The following is a 23,798-nucleotide window of genomic DNA, read 5'->3' as shown; positions in this document are numbered from 1 at the left end:
GAGAGAAAATTCAATATCCCAATAGAAGAAAATATTAAGTTACTGGACTATGTAAGCTTCCCTCACTGAAGTCTCCAGATAATTTCACCAAATTATTAACTCTGAACAGTAAGATAACTAGAAAGTTATCTTACTGTTCAGAGTTCATAATTTGGTGAAATTATCTGGAGACTTCAGTGAGGGAAGCTTACATAGTCCAGTAACTTAATATTTTCTTCTACTGGGATATTGAATTTACCAAGAAATATGCCAGCTTGTCCAAAATTACCATGCAAAACAAAGATAACCCTTAACCCCTATAGAAAACATAGCTTATACTCTTGACCAAAAATAAGGTCAAACTTGACATTTTAGTGCAAACACCCTACACCTAATCTGCCTTAAAACTTACATAAAGTCTACAATATAATGTTAAGAATTTAAAGCTTGACAGAAATAAAGCTCACTGTTCATTAAGACAGAATTGCCTGGTATCTTTGAAGAAAAGGAAAACACAAGAAATGAAAATTACTCGAAAGGTCTTCATTTATTATCCAAAGTTTGAAGTTAAACATGACACAGAGAAAGAGAAATTTCGAAGATTGGATTTCAATTGAGCCCACTGAGACCAAACATTCCTATAAGTTCTTTTCCTTATAAAAAATCAAGATATTAGGTTAAGATTCAGTATAAAAACAAACTATTTTCCTGGGTTAATATAACACTAGTGAAGCAAAATTACCTTTGTTCATGGAGAGTGGCCTGTATCTCCGCGAGTCGAACAAGGGAGCGTGCCATCTTGAGCTCGGCAGATACCCGCGTCATCACTAGACTACCAATAGAATGAGCTTCCTCTGACAGTCTCTGAGCCTACAAAAAAAACCCAGCATTCTTTATGCACCAAGGTTCAAAATAATAATCTCAATATAGTTATAGATATAAAAGTTGTATCCTTGCAAAGATACTGATAATTTTTAATTCGACACTACACCACTAAGCTTAACCTTAAGGAGAATTACAATAAAGCACATCACCATTACTTACTGGCTTTTCTAAGGCCTCCGCCGGCCAATTTTGTACGTGAGATATTAAAGACTCCTTGTAATAATTTGCTAAACTTGGTGTTAACGTAGGCCCTACAGGCCTCAAGCCCGCTAAAGATCCTCCGGCTGTCTGTGTTAGTGACTGAAGTGAGTTAATACTGCTGGTTGGGCTACCCACTGGAAAACAAATTACAAATATTAAAACATTTCTCAACATCACATTAAAGCTAAATTTATACAGTTTCCAGATTAATACCAAACATGATCAATTTCTGAAGCACACTGTTCCTGACCATAGCAAACTTCTAAATGACTTATGGTATCACTGTATGACCTTGGCTTCATTCTGCATAGTTTTCATTAGTGGAAAAAAATTCCAAATAAGGCTCTGTCTCCTATACAGCAGTTCTAAAGTTATGCACTGTAAAAACTTTACCTTGACAGATAGACATACAGGTCAATGGCCCTGCAAGGTAAAGTGGGCAAAAAAAAATCCTTGAGACTACATAGCCTGTTTGCTAGAATTTGCTTTAATGGAGTCTAACCACAGAATATTTTAACAGAGTGCTGTACAGGGCAATAGTCTAGCCAACAAAATCCACCAAGAAGCTGCTTTGGTTGGAGTACCATAGACTTCAAGCTTACTGAAGCACTTTCAAATCTACATTTTCTCTTCTGTTTTTTTATATCGTGCCTAGTTGTCCATGCTAGAATCTTTTGATTTTTATAAGCATCCAATTGTTTAAGGAAACAGGCCATTAACACTCTTTATTCATTATTTTTATAAGACTCCAATTGTTTATGGAAACAGGCCAATACCATTCTTTATTCATTAAACTACCATTTCAGCATCTTCTGACTTTTTATTTACCGTTTTTCAGCCAAGCCACAACTTCAGCTCACCAATTTGTTGAACCTTATGGTAAATAACAGATACAAATCTTATTATGTCCAAACTTTTCAATTAGCTTTAACTTTAAAATTCATGCAAAAACTATAATAATACTTTGTGGCTAACCATAATTTGAACTTGACTGCTGAAATAACATTCAATAATTTGGAATCAAGCATCCACTTACAAGATGTACGATTGCGTGTACCTTCAAGGGAATTTGGACCACAGTGACCCCTTCATTTGCTTTTAACTAAAATCAATTCAATCCTTCAAAGGTGCCCCGAGAGAATAACAGGTAACTCACTCCCTGGTTGACTACCTTCAAGGCTGCAAATTTCAAAACCTTGTATCCCAAAAAGGTTTACTTCTGAAAACAATCTCTCTTGCATTGTCCTACCAATTTTAAAATCTTTCATTTAGTATGCGAACCAAAAAAACATTATAATTAGACAACCAAGTAACATGGTTTTACAGCAGGAACAATTGCATTCAACAGTGAAGATCATTACACATGAAAAAATGTTACCTCAGTCAATAATTCAATAAAAGAAACTTGCATATGAATACAAAATTTCACATATAAACCAATTAAAAAATCTTCCCAAAAAATAGTTTCATAATTATTTTTATCTTCAAATGCTTTTTGTATTAAAAGTACACTTCATTTCACAATGGCTCAAAGCTGTTTGCAATAAGCTTGGTACAACCACTGATTGTGCCCCCTTTCCTTAACTGTTACTATCTTCAGTCTATCCCTATCAATAATTTTGGAGATAATTTGGTACCTAAAACTTCTATTTTTGCCTCTCATATCATCAGCTGTTTATCCTTCGTCTTAATACTGTTACTCCTTTCTCACCAACAGCCACTGGACAAAACTACCAAGTATGAAGACTACCACTAATAATTATGTTCAAATTTGTCATCTGTTATCTAAACCTTTAATCCATTTTCTGTCTCTGCTTTGAACACTGCTCATCTTCTTGGACTGCTTCTGTATATTTTTAATTTTTGACAAACTGAAGATATAGGCAGTCCCTGGTTAACGGAGGACTCGGTTAATGGTGATCCGGTTTTACAGCACTTGTTTAGTGACGAAAATCGGCAATTTTCGCAGCAGAAAATTGCCGATTTCCACTTATCGGTGCCGACAATTGGGTATTGGCGCCAATGCATACCTAATAGAGGCGCCGATAACCAAAAATCGGCGCCGATAAGCCCGAAAACTGCTGAAAAAGCGCCGAAATTCGCAGATTTTCAGTTATCATCACACCCTCAGAACAGAACCACGCCGATAAATGGGGACTGCCTGTGTGTTCAACTCGTGGCCCCCACTACATTACTACAAATGGATTTACCCCCCTCTGGAGAAAGAAGATTTTGCTTCGCTACAACAAAACCATATACTAGTAAATAAATGGTCCCACCTCTTCCTATCCGGTTATATTTAAAACATCAAAGAACCTGTCCACGTATGCAGCATTCAAGGCACTGACATATTGGATAATTAGTTAAAAGATCATTTCACTATCTAACATCACGGCTAAGTGTGTTGTCACCACTTGTTTTCCCTGCATCCAAAAATAATATTGCTGTTGTAAAAGGTAGGTTTACCAAACACTACAAAGTTTAAACACTTCTGGCATACCTTTTTCCCATAAAAAATGTATGTTCTAAGGGCACTTCGCTGTTCACACAAATTTCACACACCTAGAAATACTGCTTACCTCCCAACTTTTAAAAATGCACTTCTTGACATTAAGTAAGACAAACTTCTGACTCTCCAAGCAACTACATAAATATCAAAATTACCAATGGAAGTGTATTGCAAATTTATAAACATCCAAGTTACAAATGCGAATACTAATAATCCAATTGCCTATACTTTGGGACAAGAACTGAGCAAACTAGTGATATCATCAAGTTATGAAATTGGTTAGTTTCATAAGGATGACAATATCAGGACCGTCATGAACATTATGTCGGCTCTTCCTTTAATAGGATTAGACATGAATTCTGGTGAGAAGAGACAAAACTCACGGGTTGGCTGGACAAAGGGAGATGGGAGCCTTTTGTTTCCAGAACGGGCCAACATTATCAGCGTCGCAGGGTATCGATGACCTAGATTTCCACTTCAGTGACTTTCAAGCTCCTCCAATAACTTGGGAAACAAGCCCAAAGGATGCTGAGCAATCCGTGGGAAAGGCAAATCCTTATCTCCTCTTGTGAATGTTCCACAGAAGCACTCCTATATCTGCAAGAAAGTGGGACACCATCTTCTTGTTTGATACTGTCTTAAGTGTTATCACAAGAGAAAGTCTAAGGGATCCAACAAAGGTCCTGTCTCTGACAAAATGGTGTTAAGAGGAGCCCTGGCAAAAAACATCTTTCTCACCAACAAAACCTTGGAGTAAGGTACTGATGAACTCCCCACATAAAAGATGCCATTCAGTGTTGTTATGTCAGGGTATAGTCCAACTCTTCACCACAGTCTTCTGAGAAAAGGAAGGCATTCATGGGCCCAATAATTTACCACAAGCTGCTTCTCTTTTCATCATCACTACATCTGTTAATAAATACATGACCTCCTTTATCATTAGAATGGATGATCAACCTTGCAGAAAAACCCTCCTACTTGCCTTGACCAACCTATCAGAAAGCTTTAGGTTCCTCCATAAACATAGATGTAACTCTTCTAAAACTCTTAGCATCACAAAATGGCAAGGTTCCTTACCTGTGCTGGAAAGGTAAAGGACAAGCAACGACTTTCGTGGCTACTGAAAGGCAACTGGTGTATAAAGTACAATCTCCATAGGCACTGACAGGGCAGCAAAATGAAATGCAGGTTCACATGGGATGACCAAAACTTATCTTTGTTCATTTTCCTTGCAAACCCAATCTAATTCCTCTGAGAATAAAGCTTCATTCAGAAGAGCTCAAAAACCTTGGCCATCTAAGATTCCTCAACAATTGAAACCCTATTACTGTATTTGGCATAATCAAATCTGACCTTTCAACAGTGTACAAGGCATCTTGGGCATGTTAGGTGATCTAGGTGTGGTTGGCTAATTTAAGGGAGATGTTATATGTTGATAGGCCCAAAGATACAATGTAGCTGGGGCTAAAAAGATAACTGGGAGAAGGAGACATTCTGCTTCAGAAAAGAGAAGTGACAGTGGAACAGCAAGCCAACATACAAGCTTAAACCACCAAGAGGGATATCAAAAGCCTTGGAGTCTGGATCAAGTTTCCGGCAAAAATTTGCTCAACACCACGTTTTCCTGAATTATTATTTCCCTTGCTCTGATCAAAATTGGAGAACATTCTTTTCTGAGCAACTTGCTTTGATTGCTCCTTGAACAGTCCTGGAATGACTGCTATCTTGACATTTCCTCAAAGTGCAGTAGTAGTATTAAAGTAGTTTACCCAGACCACTGAGCTGACTTTCAGCTCCTATAGGATAAAATACCACATAGGCTCACGTTCTCCAAACTGCCAAAGGGTGTCATAGCTCCTTTCAATTTTGGGGCTCTGATAATGCAGTCTTGCAGAGAGGGATAAAAAAAAAAAAAATGGGAAACTAACCAATAATATATAAAGCTGCAGCACACACGGTTTCAACAAGTAACAAAGCCCATGTATAGTAGATTACAATTCGCAAGCACTCACCTTGACAATGAGCCGAATCCGTCTTGAGCCCTTGACAAACTATTAATAGGGTAACTTTGCCAAGTTACCCTATTAATAGTTTGTCCCACAGTTACTATCAAGTCAATGGAAAAACCATCTATATAAGTGAGTTACCTGTCTGTGGTAAGGTAAGGCACTATCTCCACATCCCCACCTTGAGGACAGCTGTTCACATCCCCACCTTGAGGACAGCTGTTAAGTCAATATTGTCTGAAAGACACCAAGGTGGAGACAGTTTGATCAAGCTGTGATAAATCCTCCCTGGATCTTTCTCTAAATTACTCCAGAGGTGGCCTATGATCCTCAAGAACAGAAGTGTTCCTACAGACTTGTTTACTCACATGTTCTGAGACAACCTGGAGAAGGACATGATCCTTTCCTTCTCTGAAGTTAGTAACAAATGAGAGTCATGCCATCTCTCAGGCCCTCAGACTGGGTCTCTGATATGAAGTCATGAGCAAATGAAAGGCAGTACAAATTCTCCATGTGGGTGGTGGTCCAACATAAAAGTAACTCACTCGTTTCAGAGAGGCTAAGGCTAGACGGAATACAGTTACTATAAAGTACTGGCCTGACGAAAGCTTGGCCAAGATGCTTGTAAGGAGTCCTGTCCTCGTTCCTGGAGCAGTCACTCAGAGGAACTTGAGAGAGATGATCTAAATCCTTTAATGTCCCACATAGTCAACTCTTTGTATCTAAAACTGATCAACATACACAGGCTACAGGCAGTCCCGGGTTATTGGCACGGGTTCTATTCCGACAGTGTGGCGATAAGCGAAAATCACCGATAACCAAAAACCGCCAGCACTAATAGGAGCCAATAACCAGAGATCGGCACCTCCGTTAGGTATGTATCGGCGCCAATACCCAATTATCGGCACCCATCAGATGAAATCAGCAATTTTCAGCTACACCCAGTGGCAAACCTTGGTCATTTCCTCTGGTAGATTCATCCTCTGCCTTCTGCCAGGGATAGAGATAATGATAGCTAGTGCTTCAGAAAACCTCTCACTACAGGGGTGTTGGATAATCTCCAACTCTGAGGCTGAAGTTTTTCAAACCTGTTGTGGAACCTGTCAAAGTGGGACTGCTACAGCAACTTTGTCCATGTTGGCAATGACACTGAGGAGTCTACCACCAAAGCCAGGTCTAGGAACCACCTATTATGGCCAAAAGATGGCCACTGACATATGGGCAATCCTAGTCCCCAACTTTTAGTTTTATCAGGACCTGGCACATCAAGCCGAGAAGTGTACAGAATTCCAAGCCATCCCAACATTAGAGCATTGTGTCTGTGGGTGAGCTGTTAAACTGGGCTGCAGGGAGCAATACCTGGGACAGCTTGTAATATACCAACCTAACAAACGGGTCTACCAAGGTGAAAAGGTAAAGGGAATTCCACGGTCTCGATAAAACACAAACAGGTGTCTCATGGGAGATTTCACAGTCTCCATAAAGCAAATGAGTACTGAAAGACCACTCCACCAAGAGGATTTGGCATTTCCTGGTCAGAGTCAGCAATGACATTTTGAGACTCTAGAAAACCCTCAAAATGTGGTCAGCTTGTTTGAGCTGTCCATTAACCACAGGACCTTGGGGTCTTTATCCTCCCGCAGATGTCGGCCATCACCTCCTATGTCACATAATCCCTTGATGCCATCTTGCATATGAGCAATAGCTCGCAAACTGAAATTGGGAATATCAAATCCTGAACCTGTTTAAGGGGGACCACTTCCCCAGGAATAACAGGTTCTATCATGCATACATGAAATCCAAGGATCCCAAGAAATGAACCTTCTTGATGGACCTCTTCACCCAGTTTACGAACTTCATTTTGAAGATGTTAAGCTGTGCCAGGTCTACCACTTACCTACACAATGAGGGGGCAGGCTGAATGTACAGGCTTAACATTGTTAGCTGGGCCTCCTCAGTGGTCCCTCTCCTCAACATAACTTTTACCTCCTCATCCAAAGTTCTGCACTTCTATGATCCCCATGTGCAGGCTTAATGGGCTTCTGATGAAGCAAAAAAACCAAAACAAAGTTACTGCCGGACTAACATTTTGTAAATGCTGTATAATTCAATCAGATCCTGCTTATTCATCACAAGATACTACATTAATGTACACTGCACCTTGAATTCTAATGCCCCTCCACATGAGGGGTAAAGACATGACGGGTACTCGGATTTGCCCATAACTCTCTCGCTTTTAGGGCACTCGGATTTGCCCATAATTCTCTCACTTTTAAAGTGTTACCAGGTCAAACAGCTGAAGGCAGGCAGTAGGCACAGGCAGGCGAACCTATGACTTGGACCAAAAGCTGGGCAGAATTCAGTCAAGAGCTGTGTCAGGCAACGCAGTCCCTAGTCAGGTGGCCCGAGCACTTCGATGGTTTGCCTGTGGTTTCCTCATCTATGACATCATCTACACTTATGATTGCCATCCACCCACAAAATTGGTAACAGTGTCTGCCTACCATGCATTTGCCAGTGTGGAAGGGGCTTAAGGGCAATGTGTAAACTACTGGCCAAACAAACTGATGAAATGCTAAGATGACATCAATATGGCTCTTGCAAAGTTAAGAGAACTTGGACAACTTTCTCCTGACAACCTCACTTGGAGGTTTCTTATGAAACACCAATATTTCCGCAGGTTTCACTCTGATCTTTTGTCATTGCATCTACATGTATAGCAGTCATCATTATGGCCACACAGATGATATCTGGGGGCTACTGCACCTTTGTTACACTCCCTACAGATTGCCCTCAACTTTCATGCATAATGGGCAAGTCCTGTGACTTGGTGTGACAAACAGGTTTTTGTGCCCTCAAAAGCTACTATTCCATTTCCATCTAAGCAATGATGGTAGTCTGTCTGTCTCCCTGATACTTGTGAAGTCTTCAATCTTTAGTCTGTGTGGCCTTGACCTAGGAAAAGATAAAAGTTCTTCCCACCTTTTCCTCCAATTTAATAAATTCATCCTCCAGTTTTGGGTGCAACTGACAATGGGGACTAGACACTCGTTATAAACAGCTCAACTTGATAACCTTGTGAGCCTCTGTCAGATACATAACTAAACCTTGTCAGAAGCTCCCTACTTCAGTCAGCAGTCCTTAGTTGACCTTCTGCCCTAAATTTCATAGGTAAAATACAATCCCTAGAAAGGATAGTTCTCTATTTTTGGTCCCTTTGCTATTCTTACTCTACCTTCTACAGCTTAGGAGGCTGCTTTACTGCATTCTGTAAGGGGTCTTTGCCCTTATTTTCAGCATACAGTCTATGCTGGCCCCCTTGTCTGTTTCTGCATATGCACTGTCAGGCACTGCCTGTATGCAAAAATTCCACTTATTCGCTGCAACTGTCTGTATCCCAAAAACTCCATTTCCAACTGGCTGCAAAAACTAATTACTTCAGCTTATTACATAGCAACAAAAAGGCTCTTATTTCACTCAAGATTAGAGCCCAAGAAGTCCTTGCTCTTTTATCCTCCTTGGCTTATAAGTAAATTTGAAGTTCTCTGCTATCATTTGGGAATGAACCTGCCACTGGCAAACACCTTCGTCAAATTCCATCGTCTTAATATCTTTCATAAGACACTGGATTTGCACTATTTGAGACCCATCATTGAGGTAGGCATTGTATTTGCAATGGGAAAGGAGTTAAATCAATAATTTTCCTCATCTTTAAAATATTTCTCAGCTGTCTGGCACACTGAATGTGTGTTTCCTGATGTACCTGCTATACACCTTTCACGTTTGGTCAGTGTCATCCCTTGTATTCTTCTTCCATTGCAGATAAAGCTTCAGGAGGTTCTGCTTGAAAAACTTCTTACTCAAAGCAAGCTCTCATTTTGTATTGCTCATGCTAACTCCTCATTGTTTTGTTCCTCGGACCAGACTTCGAGCAGTTTTTTTTCCCCCCCTCCCTCCTGACTGATGATTCATGCTATTTTCTAACAACTGGCTTTGCATTAACAAACTGTATTTATACAATACACAAATCCATTACGTATCAACTCTAACGACCCCCTTCCTTCCCCTCTCTCTCTTCAGATGAAGACTGACACAATGGAAGGAATATTAGATAAGAGTACTCACAAGGACCCAGGATTCTTCTAAACATGCATTCTGGATCAGTTTTCTTTGAAATGCTTTATTTCATCCACCTGGATGCATTTCTCACAGTTTAGGCTATTTTTTGATTAATGGATTTGTAATAAATATTTTACTGTAAAAAGTTCTTATTACAATAAAGAACTACTGTCATACTGAAAATTACAATTGCTAAAAACAGTTAATGAAAACTGATACTGATGACCATCCCCTTAAACTGGGATCAGAAGATCAGAAAACTACTACTAACTATTACTACTACTACTACTACTACTACAGATTCTACCATTACAGCAGTAGGAGAAAACAAGCTCATTATGGGAATTCAACAAAGCAATCAACAGACTGCAAAGTGCTGGAATACAGAAATAAAGGAAAATGACAGAATGTAACACTCAAAGTGGCAATATCCATTACTGTAAGAAACAAGAAACAAGTATTAAATGAATAAATGGATAAAAATGAATGGCACAATAAGCAAAATACAGTATACTGGATGAGGAACTCAGAATATGAATAAATACAACAGAACAGCTTGGACGAATGACAACATGGAGTCCTATGACAGGTGGTCAGGTGAAGCAAAGTGGGGTTTGCCTTGGTTGGCTTCATTAGTTTCAAAAATATAAATTGAAGTCATACCTAGTATTGGTTCAGATTGAGGGGGGCCTCTATTGCACATGCCCATTCCTGCATATAATGTCTACACACTTCTCACTTTATCCATGTCAAGAAATCAAAACACCAGAGTGCAAGAAAGGGAAGAAAACAGCATTCTACAAACGAGTAAAAAAAAAAAAAAAACTGTATGACATATTGCTTCAACATAAACCCATTTATCACACAGTCCAAAACAGCCATGCAAGTTAGGGAACAGATCATTAATGTAATCGAGATTAAGTGGACTGAAGGCAAAAAGGATCAAGAATTAACCTTCTAGAAGTCCATCTCTGAATGTAATACCAGTTTACAATCTCTTATTCATAATTCTAAAAATGAAAAGCTCTAAAAACCGATACATTTTTTTAGAGAAAAGTAATCATCTGCAGAAGCCAAATAGTACAACTATATTTGGAATTATGATTTAAACAAAAGTTGCTCTGCTGGCTGATTCCAAGTACATTAAGTATATTGCATGTATTATTATCATATTGTTCTTGTATTACAGAATATAAACATGAAATCGTACACCATTTGCACTTGACATTGTTTACTAAAAGAAGTATCATTTGAAGATACTGTTTCTTGTAAATTAACAAATTTGGGTTTAAAACAAAACCCAAAACATGCAGATTACTTGACTTTAAAAGCAGCAAGTGTGATTTCGCTTGTTCCAAACATCGCTTTCTCCTATTCCAAAGTGATAATAGAACCGATAAAAAAAATTGTTTTTACTGTATCAATTAGTATATTGCATGTATTACTGTCACACCATGTTACAAAATAAGAACAAGGAGACCATGCACCATTAGCATTCTGGTTCTGTTTCCATTCTTAAAATCATCAGCTGATTGCTTTTTTACCATCATCATCAAAAAGTAACTACTTTATAAATAAAGGCAGTAAAGTAAATGAAGTACGTGGGATTTTGCCAGATTCTAACATTGCTTTTTCCTCCAAAACATTTTGCAGCCTGCTCATTATTAGTTTCTTCACACTGCTATAACCTGCTGCTTAAATTTGGTGGCATACTTTCTTAACACCTTCTCCGCCGTGTGAAGGATGAATAAAAACATACCGCATATTTCCGCGTATAAGACGACCTTAAATCATAAAATTCACCCCTAAAAATTGGGGGTCATCTTATACTACCATTCTAAGAACCCTAAAAGAGTTCAGAGGTCTGGTTAAACAAATCATTCATAACTAACTAACTATACTACCATTCTAAAAATCAAACTTTGAATTCTAAGTGATGTTTATCGGTAGGCCAGCCTTGGCGAGATAACCACCAACATACATGAAAAGATTCATATTATGAAATACTGATAATAAAGGTAATAAAACCATTTTTACCTTATATATTAGTAGCATATTTCATAATAAATAACCTATTCGAGGAATAATTCCATATCAATCAACTCAACTTTTATTTATGCGAGGCCAGCTCACAAAATGTAAATATCGAGTTATGGTTGCACTCTCAGCAACCTTCTCTTTCGGTAACCTAGTGTAATTACAGTAGTAATAACATTTAGGATAACATAATATTCATTTTTCATTAGAAATTCAGGCTGTTTGTAACTGTTTTGAACAATTCAGTCATATGAATAATAATTGTAATTATCATAGTTTATTGTATTGTATTGTTTGGGGTTGCTTATGATTGGCGATAAAACGTAAACAAAACAATGGTTTCCCTTTTAGGTGACGTCTATAGAAAAAACATTACGTAACCACTCTTAAAAACACTTAGAACTGCCTCTTTTGATAGTTTAAAAACAAGAATAGCACTCTAAAAATGCTTATACCTGAGTATTTTGATAGTTTTATCACAAAAAGTGCAGCTGCATCTAGTCACGAAAATATGAAAATAGTAATTAATGAATAATTCTCAGTGAAAAATAGCGCAAACGGACGAATTTTCCGCGAATAACGGGTAGATACGTTCCACAGAGAAATCTGCGGATACATGAGTCTCTGCAGAACATGGGGGTTTACTACAATCCCTTATTCACTAAGGAGAAAAGATCGCAAGGAAATATACTGCTACATTTAAACTGCAAGTTGTAGCTTAAGCTGAGAAAACAATGTTTAGGTGCTAACGACTATGAATTATCGTGCATCGGCAACATGGATGAAACTCCTAAACTTTGATATGGCATCAAAATCGACCATAAATAATATGGGAGAGAAAAGTATTTTAATTAAAACTACTGGGCACGAAAGAACACATTTTTACTGTTGTTTTAACGTGTATGGCAAATGGGACGAAACCTTCCCCCATAGTTATCTTTAAATGGATAATGAATTGATGGTGAAACAAAAATTCCTGGAAGGTATTGTTGTCCACGCTCACAAAAACCTAAACAATGCAAATGGCACATGATTGCTATGCTTGTATTTTATAATACAATTAGTAATATGCAAATACATATAACATTACTGGATACAGTGAAGCAAAACTTGTTAAAAGATATGGAAAAGATGCATATTCATTATATTTATATTTTATATTATGATACTAATATGTGAACATTACATACGCTGATGTTATATTTCATGTATGATGCGCTCCCCTAAAATTAGGTTCAATATTAGGTCTTCAAAAGTCGCACGATATGTGAGTATACACGGTACTTTGAATTTCTAAAGATACAGTAAGTAAGACAGCATTTGTAAAAACATCATCCTTACATAACCAATATTTCATACGATAACTATTGTTGCAAAAGCTAGCCTATACACAGATGGTTTTGTCATTTACCAGTCGTCTTATACTACAGATATGAGATAAATTCATGAAAATTTGTCATAATTTTGTACCGTCTTATCTAAAGGTCATCGTATACACGAAAAAATGTGGCATTTTATTTTTATAAATAATATTACACTGAAAATAAGCAAGTTTTTAACAAGTCGACAACTGTAACGCAACTCTTAATAAACGTGTGTCAGTTATGGTAACTAACCTCGTTAAACAAATGTTTCTTGATTCAGTTGCTTGCTGATGTCAGTACTTGCTGTTGTCTATTCAAGTGTTTTGCATGCCATAGCTAGTGGTGGTTAATGTGAGAAACAGTACTGAATTTTTACACAAGCCACATGTTTGGTAAGCTTAGTTGGAATATGATGATTTGCACGTAACTTACTGAACTTTTGCTCCTGAGCATATTAGTTAAAAACTAACTTACAATTGGTGAAATCTACCAAAACAGACTGGCACTGGAAGCCTAAACTAGTATAATGCAGAGGGAGCTTAGCCTTGTATCTACCAAAAGATTGAAACCTGCACATTTAGTATGTCCTCATGCAATCGACTGAAAATGCCTCTCTCAATATGCACAATATTGTATTTAAAAAAAAACCATCTTTTGGAACAAAACTTTAAGGATCAGATATTACACGAGATCAGATAATACAGGAGTACTGTATATATGAAAATTAAGGTTCTTATTAATGCTATATATTTTTTATAATTTTACAGAATGTAATTTTTAGAAATGAAATGTGCTTGTGTATTTCGGAACAAACTTTTATTCTGGAATCCGAAAAATTCCAAAAACCGAAACACAACTTGCCCTGAAGGTTTCGGATAAGGGATTGTGGACCTATATACTGTACATGCCAAACCTTTTAAGTACCTGGTGAGCAGCCAATTCAGGGGGAAGAGGCCTTCTCTGCAAAACCTCTCTTATGAATTGGCCTCTAACGGGGACAAGAAAGCAGGACCTGGTGAGATAAGCCATACAGGGCTTCATAGGATGGTTATGACTTGAGCTTGTGCTGCAACCTTACATACTAGCATATTCTTGAGGATGGTACCCATGAGTAGCAGACTTTTCATTCTGGGACAATTCTATGTTGAAAATACCAGAAAAGCAGTCCACTGTCTCAGTGAATGAAGTCATTCCTTCATGTTCACAAAGCTCCACATATGACTCCTCCATCAAAACTTCTACCCTGAGATGAGTCAAACCTTCCCCACTTGGATGCTGTGAAGTACTGTACTACAAAGGCCAGTAGTTCTCAAAATGGTGGAGTACTAGAATGTTCGGCAATGACCCAAGGGCAACTGGGGCTCTACAGATGACAGGAGGTTACTGTCTCCTCTTATGGGCTAAACCAGTGAGTAGAGAACTCTTACCCGATCTATTCAATGTGGAATGGCAGAGGTAAATGAAATCACTCAAATCACCAAAAATGATAACTTGCTCTAGTGGCAGTACACATTTGGTCACCACATGATGAATGGCTCAGGTCACAAAGTTTGGGAGCAGGTACAGGAAGGACTTTGAGAAGGAATGACAACAGGTTCCACCATTGGCACTTGAAGTATAGCAGATGCTGGAACAGGTGTGAAAAAGGCAGGCACAGCACCATGAACTTTTTACAAAGGTAAGATAGCCACATCAAGGGCAGCAAAAGTCCAAGGTCTGTATGATAACTCAATTAATGGGCATTTGAAATGTATGAAAATATGAAGGCACTGGGTATTTCCTCATTGATGGAAATAAAACAACTTCTGACTAATGGAGGTTGTGTCAGAATAATGCAAGTAACATTAAATATTTTGTCTCTCCCTATAAAAGCATAGCCCTAGCTTTCATTTTTCCTGTTTATACAAGGTGAGGAACCATGACAACAACTGCAGATATTTTGTCTCATAATAAAGAGCACAGCCCTAGCTTCCATTTTTCCAGTTTATGCAAGATGAGGAACCATGACAACAACAGTAAATGGAAAAAGGAATCACGCCATCAACACGCTGCTCCCCATTTTGTTGAAAAGTTCAAAATCGGTATTCACATGAAATATTGCCTTTGAATTCAACCTGTCTTATGAATACTTCTGGAAAAAATAATAGCACACAAGTCTGATAAAAACAAAATTATTAAAACTAAACCCCTGATGTTTCAACAGATAATCAAGCTATCTAAGTTATGTTACATCAAGCAAGTAAAAATTAGAAAAAAAAAAGTCAATATGTGATCATAAAAGGATAGCAAGACGGCATAACACAAAATACAAGATAGATAAAAATATGAAAAGAGTTGCAACTTATGGGAAAAAACATTGGAAATAAAGCCCTGCAGTAAGCTAGATAGAGAAGAAAAGGATTAAGCAAAATACTTGGCTATACAACCCCTCTGATAGAGAAGTAAAGGATTTAGCAAAACACTTGGCTATACAACCCCCTCTGTAAACCTTTAAAGGAATATACTCCATAACTTTGACAATCTATGTAGACTAGTCCACAGTAAATCCCCCGGATTCACGGACTCACAATGATTCACGGATTTCTCTTGGAACGATCTACCCATTATTTATGGAAATTTGCCCTATTTGCAGTATTTTTTCACTGAGAAATATTCACTGAATACTGGATTTTCATCTCATTTTTCATGACTAAATGCACTTTTTGTGATAAAACTATTAAATTACTCTAGGTAATGCCTGCCACGATAATTCACCTTATGATAATTCGATTTTGCAATAGGGTAAGCAATTAATACCGATACCAATGAATATTATTCGTAAAATATTTTAAATTTTACGCTGGCGCAGGCAGCAACTGCAATCAGCAGAGTGAGACCAAATTACAATAGACAACTTTTCCTCCATCTCTTTACCCCATCTTCTAGTTAAAAAGTAAAAGAGAATGATAAAGTATTGTTAGTAACATAATACTCTTGTGTAAATGCGACAGCCATAAACAACCTGACCGAGAAACTGTTGTTTTGCTTATACCTGAATCGGATAACAACAGCCGCTAATCTGGTATTTCAACCATCGTATGGTAATAAACACTAACCGTACATTATGGCACAAATGACGTTAAGTAGAATAGGACCGATATATTTTTACACTACAGTATACCCTTATTCAGTATGGATAAAAGATCGGCAAGGAAATATACTGCTAAATTTAAGCTGCAAGTTGTAGCTGAAGCTGAGAAAACAATGTTCACGCTGTTAATGACTATACTGTACTGTAAATTATCGTGCATCGGCAACATGGATGAAACTCGATCGTAATTAAAATGTGAGAGAAAGTATTTTAATCAAAACTACTGGGCATGAAAGAACACATTACTGATATTTTTACACTGATAAATGATAAATACGTAAAGCTCGAATTATGATGAAATCAAGTGGAAAATAGCGAACGGAATCTTGAATTTTTTTTTTTTTTACATAAAGCCAAGGCCCCCAAATGGCCATCATCATCTACTAACGAAAATAGTAGATAATTTAATTTCACGAGACGTATTTTAGCTAAATTTTGACTAAAAAACACTTCGTATAACGAAAAATAACCTTGCCCCATATAAATAAAGTACCTAGAGACACATTTACGCTAACTAGAAGCAAAAAAAGCGCTCTGAGCTGCATTAAACATGGCGAAATAAACGCTGCGTAAACATTCCCAAACCAAAACGATCGCTATGATCACAATTTTTAATACAAAGGCAATATATTTACAAAATTATTGGATAAAGTGAATTAAGGCATAACATTTTAAAAGATTCATGAAAATGATACATATTTGGTATGTTGATGTTTGTATAATACGCTAAGTGAATATAGAGGAGAGTATAATGTAGGCTACTCTACCATGTACGTAAACAATATACCATAGTGTAGGCTAAGCTAATTCTTGTTTGTTATTCAATTTCTCTTTGTATTGAATTATCATAAGTCACTTCACATGAACCTCCAGAATTAGTTGATATTAATAATTCCTATACCGTGTACTGTATGTAGAGTATATTTTATAGTGTGGGCTAGGCTACCATATATGTATACAGTACATAGCACCGAATACCCTAGTGTAGGCTAGGCTATGTTCGAGATACGTTTTGTTATTTCTTACGTTTTTTCCAACAAACAATGACTTTTTTGGAACCTAACCCCATTGTAAGTAGGATAATACCTGTATAAGCATTTTTAGTTTGTTTTGTGTGTGTTTGAACTATCAAAATAGGCAGTTCTAAGTGTTTTTAGAAGGGTTCTAAGTATTCACAGATTTTAGCTATTTGCAAAGGGGGGGGTATGCATCCCCTGCAAGTAAGGGGGGTTTACTGTAACTAAGAGGTACAGAGTTCCAAAAAGACTGCCATGCTGGCAATATGGGGCTCCCCAATACTGAACAAATGAAACCATAAGTAAAAACTGCAAAACTTTTTCTATATCAAGATGTGGCATATCTCAATGAAAATATCAAGCACTACATCAAAATTTGTTTCATAGTTTTGGGGAATTTTCCCAAACCAATTCCACAAACCCAAGGGCATGGTCTACTAATTGGTCAGTTAGCTGTCTTCAATAACTCTATTGAAAGTACAGTGAACCGCCGATATTCGCGTTCTCACGATTTGCGGACTCACACATTCACGGATTTCTCTGTGTAATATATCTACCCATTATTTGCTGAAAATTCGCCCATCTGCGGTATTTTTCACTGGAAATTGCCACTAATTACTGTATTTTCATCTCATTTTCATGACTAAATGCACTTTTTGTGATAAAACTATTTAAATCCTCAGGTAATGCTCGAGTTACAATAATTCACCTTATGATAATTCAATTTTGCAATGGGGTAAGCAATTAATACCAATTGACAATATTATTTATAAAATATTTTTAAATTTCATGTGGGCGCAGGCAGCAGCATAATCAGGCAGTGAGAGAGACCAAATTACAATAGACAACTTTTCCTCCATCTCTTTATCCCATCTTCTAGTTAAAAAAGTAAAAGCGAATGATAAAAGTATCGTTAGTAACGTTATACTCCTGCGTAAATGTGTACAGCCATAAACAACCAACCAAGAAACTGTTGTTTTGCTTATAACCGAATCGGATAACAACAGCCGTTTACCTGGTATTTCAACCATCGTACGGTAATAAACAATTACCGTAGCTTATAGCACAAACGACAATAAGAAGAATAGGAATGATATATTTTTACATTATACCCTCATTCGATATGGATAAAAGATTGGCGCGGCAAGGAAATATATTGCTAAAACTAAGCTGCAAGTTGTAGCTGAAGCTGAGAAAACAATGTTCAAGCTGCTAATGACTATACTGTAAATTATCATGCATCGGCAACTTGCATGAAACTCGATTGTAATTAAAATGTGAGAGAAAGTATTTTAATCAAAACTACTGAGCATGAAAGAACACATTACTGTTATTTTTACGCCGATTCAGTAAATGATAAATACGTAAAGCTTGTATTATAATGAAATCAAGTGAAAATGGCAAACGGAATCTTGGATTTTTTTTTTTTTTTACACAAAACGAATGTCCCCAAACCATCGTCATCTATTAATGAAAAAAATATAAATTAATTTCACAACGAGATGTATTTTAGTTATATTTCTACTTAAAAACACTTATAACAAAAAATAACGTTGCCCCATATAAAGTATCTAGAGATTCATTTACGCTAACTAAAAGCAAGAAAAGCGCTCTGAACTGAATTAAATACGGCGAAATAACACTGCATAAACGATTTCAAAACCAAAACATTGATCGCTATGACCGCAATTTATAATACAAAAGCAATACAAGAATAAATACAATATTGTTGGATACAGTGAATTAAGGCATAACATTTAAAATTAAAATATGATGCATATTTGTTATGTTGACGTTTGTATAATATGATATGTGAATGAATCTAGAGTACTGTACAGTATAATGTAGGCTACGCTACTGTATATGAAACCTATACAATGTACTATAGTGTAGGCTAAGCTAATTCTTGTTATTCAATTCCTCTTTACACTGAATTATCATAAGTCACTTTGCATGAACCTCCAGAATTAACTGATATTAATAATTACTATACCGTGTATGAATAGAGTACACTTTATAGTGTAGGCTAGGCTACCATATATGCATACATGGTACTGAATACCCTAGTGCAGGCTAGGCTATGTTCGAGATATGTTTTGTTATTTCTTAGGTTTTTTCCAACAAACGATGGTTTTTTTTTTGGAACCTAACCCTATCGTGAGCAAGATAATACCTGTATAAGCAATTTTAGTTTGTTTTGTGTCTGTTTGAACTATCAAAATAGGCAGCTCTAGGTGTTTTTAGAAGGGTTCTGAGTATTTGCAGGGGGGTGTAGTACACATCCCCCACGAATATGGGGGTTTACTGTATACCCAAAATCGAATAAAGGTACCTTTTCCCTTTAAACTAAATCGAATAAAGGCACCTTTTCCCTTTAATACTAAGTATGTAACTGTGAAGTGCACTCATTTGTTGGGAAACCACGGTCCAAGTAACATTTGATGCATCAGCCCAGTGTCAGGCTGCGCCAACTTTACAAGTCCATGTTTCAAACCCTAACATATACAACTTCAGACTATATCATCATCAGTTTTCAAATTGTTGATTTTTTAACTTATAAAACTTCAAACCAGAAGTTTATAATTTTCAGCCTTGTTTCTTTCATTGAAAAGATCAAACACTGACAGGTTGTCTTCAGTGATGATGATAATTGAAATGAATTTTTTCCTCTGTAGCAAATACCTATTATGAGAACTAAATATCTGCTTGATTACTGAAAATGCTTTCTACCATATTAAATGAAGTCATGTACAGTATATTAATTTACGTGGAGGTAATAGGCATTTGAATTCTTGAAATATCTGAAAGGGGCAAAAGACAAGTGCAATGGCAATGACTTTTGGGGGGTTGGAATGGATGTGTCCTTCATTCCTGGTAAAAATACTGTAGTCATATTTTAGGGAAAAAAAAAAAAAAATTACTTTCACCATTAAAAACTTGATCAGCTCCTTTAAATGACTGATGTGCAAGTTACAGGAAAAGAAGTTTTAACTTGAAATACTGTATTAGAGTATATAAAAGTGTTGCAGCATTTTCAAGGCCAGGAATCATTTCATTATGGAACACAGTCTAATGGAAGCCTCCCGTAAGTAGAATATTTATTGGTTTGCAAGGGACCAAACATATTAGGGATGGAAAGCAATCAGCAAGATCAATTAGGAGAATCCAGCTTACTGATATAGACCAGGAGAAAAAATAAGCTAAAGGAACAAAGAGAAAAAAAGTTTTTCTATGTAATACAGGCTGTTGATTTGCGACATTGAAGAGTAGAAGGAACTGTCAAAGAAATTTTGGCGACTACCTGAAAGCATGATTAGAATCCCAGATTTCCACAAGCATTTGCTTCTGAAATCCAGATTTACTATACGCCACATATGTTGCAGCAGAAACTTCAAATCACCAAAACATCCATTCATTTGACTGCACAGCAAAGAAACAGCAGCAGCCAGCATGACTATTTGTGCAAAAACTTTTATATTACAGAGAAAGACTTGGAGCTGCCCACTAATGTTGCTGCAAGGGCAAGAGAAGGGTGTAATAAGCTGTTAAATGTAAAATCAACAATATGAGTGAGAAACGAGATATCTAGTGCAATCAGGAGTGAAGGTGATGTGAGGTATTTTTTAAACTACAAAGACCATGCCCAAAGCAATAATACTGAAAATTTATAAATTTGGGCAATAATACTGAAAAGGTATAAAAAGTCCACCAATAACCACTTTGTAAACAAATGGGCCAATGGCCTCTAATCACTGTCAACCCTATACTACAGGGGGTCAGATGAAAAGAGAAGCTTAATTAAGTAACATACTACTCCCCAAACAAGTTCCCACGAATCATGTACTGTACAGCCTCTTTTACCACCTAATACTCAGGTTATGTACCCAGCTATTCCTCGTTACCAATCTAAATGTAAATTGGTGAAACGAATGTACTTCAGTCAATTCACTATCAAGTACTGTACTTGTACTAGCCACTAAAACCAGAACAAATATCAATAAGGTAGTTGCTTCATGAATATTCCCATACTATATACAACTGTGTACACTATATTCCACTCTTTTTCTTCTTGTCATGTCAAACTAAATCAATTCATCTAAATTTTCAACAACCCAGAATTCTGTGATGACACTTCATTGGCCCTTTAAAAATATCAAACATGATTTCCATCTGTATTTAAACTCCATAGTATCCTCTACTTCCAAGTATCATTTTTAAGTTCACCAAAACGTTACAAAAGCATCCACTGATGCAAGAAACCTAAACTAGGAACTATATAAATCAGTGACAGAGACAAACTTAAGAGTGGGGAATGTTTTAGGGAAGCCATTCTACCAAAGATAACAGAAAGTTTGCTATTGATTTCTGAACCAACATGTAACATCTCTACAAATTCCATTGTAATCACACAAAATCTTTTAAAGTTTATAAAACTGACTACTAACACCTTATAAAGGCCCCCCTTCCTGCTTGCAGAATACTACCATCCCTTGCTCCTTTTATATCAGTAAAAGTAAAAAAGAATAAATTAAATTTTTCATCAATATAATGCTGATAAGGATGTGCAGCATAAGCATGAAGTAGCAAATCAAAAAAAAGGAAAATGGGCAACACTAGAATATCCATATTCAACGGAAAAACTGGAAATAGCTTTGCTTGGAGAAAACAGTTTTGAGGAAAATCTAACCCCAGAAACTGGCTAAAACCTGAACAAGTCCCATGTCTTAAACACTCCTGAATTTCTTATACTCTGAAATTATGAAAAATTTACAAATGCAAGAATTACAATCTACATCCAAAATGAAGTCAGTGTATATCAAACATTTTTAACAGTACAACAGAATTGCACCTGGTTAAGTAATTCATAATGATGTCTCACTGGTAATCTCAAAGAGCTAACCCTAAATATTTTCTCAATGGTAGAAAAAATTGGAGCAAGGCAGTTTAAAAATATTGGAGAAATAAGTGCAAAGAAGCTGAAGGGAATGGATAAAGTTAAAGCAAAAGCAATGTATCTGAGAGCCAAAGAGCCACTGCAAGGGATAAGTGTCATCAAATATGCCATTTCAACTGCAATGTAAAATAGTAGGGCCCTCCTACAGGGTAACTAGCGCATAAAAACTAAAAATGTGAAAAACTTGAAAGCATCTGTATTAATTGAAATTGGACAAAATGTGTAAAGAACTTTTAACCCTCATAAGAAAAAAGCCAATCAATGATCAACTCAAACTAATGACAAACATCACTGTAACTAACTACTGTATTTGAATGCAACTGTACAGTCATGCTCAAATGTAATGCCACAATTCTTATCATATCATCCAAAATCAACGAAGCAAAATAATACGTTGCATAGCTGCTGATTTGTGTCCAGCTTTTTTCATTTTCAATATCATACATGTTAATAAGTTTGTGAATTCAGGGCTAACATTTTTCCTATACAGTAGATATATAGATATGGTCTCTCTTGTGCATTGGTATCATTTATAATCTAGGTGAACTGAATGGATTTTTTTTTAATGTTTAGCCAAAAAGTGTTAGTATACAGATGTGAATGGTAAGTGTTACGTATTTTTAGCAAGTAAAGTGGACCCCCACTTCTACGCACTTTGTAGCAGATATTTGTGGAAAATATCTTTCAATCTTATGTGCGACCTTTCAATAATTTGCAAATTTTTCTATGGACCACCTCTCTAAAATTATCACTAATTTACTTTTTTTTTTAGCAGCACACTTTACTCACTAATTACTTTTTTTTTTTTTTTGAGAGAGAGAGAGAGAGAGAGAGAGAGAGAGAGAGAGAGAGAGAGAGAGAGAGAGAGAGAGAGAGAGAGAGAGAGACTCGCAGCAGGGTTCACTATTCATTACAACAAGGTTGTTGGGCGTCTCATTCTTTACATGGGAATAACCAGGTTCGCTGTTCTCGACAAACACTTCGTTACCAGACACTTGATCCCCTAGGGGCTAGTACTAAACAAGGCAAAATATGTTTGACCCCAGGGGCTAGCACTAAACAGAGCAAAACAGCGTAGATGAACCACTGTTTCGCCCTGTTTAGTACTAGCCCTCATGTGGAATTGAAGTTTCGAACCAGAAAGGGTTGGCCATTTTTAATATGGGGATCATTGGATTCTCTGTTCTTGACATGGAGATGTTGCGTTTGCTAATCTTGACATGATCCCAAGATTTTTATGGGAGATGGTGAGGACTAACCATAAATCGACTAGGTTGAGCACGATATAAACCAAGAACTTGTACTCAATCATTTTTTTCATCATAAATGTATTTGCACGTAATCACGAAAATACTAACATGATGTAACAATACCTAGCATTCTGACGGGAAGGACGTGTCCTGTCATTCTAAACTACCCACATACTTTTAGATATGCTCTATATAGTAGTACTGTACTATCCTAAAATAGGTACTGTGCCGTAAATATTTCAAAATCATCTTACAGCACAGTAAAATATCATTAAAACATACATACAGGTATTATCCTACTTATGATGGAGTTCAGTCCCCAAAAAAACCATTGTTTGTTGGAGAAAA

The 23,798-nt window shown here is 36.8% G+C and overlaps 1 protein-coding gene across 5 annotated transcripts in view; it reads right to left on the bottom strand.

Moving 5' to 3' along the window:
• Window positions 1-23,798, bottom strand: part of wcy (WW domain-containing adapter protein with coiled-coil wacky) — a 50,442-nt gene that overhangs the window by 9,138 nt on the left and 17,506 nt on the right. For all 5 annotated transcript variants that reach the window (XM_067114407.1, XM_067114406.1, XM_067114410.1 and 2 more), the window contains 2 exons: window positions 1,024-1,199; window positions 722-849 (listed from right to left, as the gene is read on the bottom strand). In XM_067114407.1, coding sequence (XP_066970508.1) covers window positions 722-849; window positions 1,024-1,199 — 304 coding nt within the window. The remainder of the gene's footprint in view (window positions 1-721; window positions 850-1,023; window positions 1,200-23,798) is intronic.

Source organism: Macrobrachium rosenbergii, chromosome 13 (assembly GCF_040412425.1).
Source record: "Macrobrachium rosenbergii isolate ZJJX-2024 chromosome 13, ASM4041242v1, whole genome shotgun sequence".
Classification (NCBI taxonomy): Eukaryota; Metazoa; Arthropoda; class Malacostraca; order Decapoda; family Palaemonidae; genus Macrobrachium; species Macrobrachium rosenbergii.
Note: the sequence above shows the minus strand (reverse complement) of the source record. Positions and strands in the feature narration are given on the sequence as shown.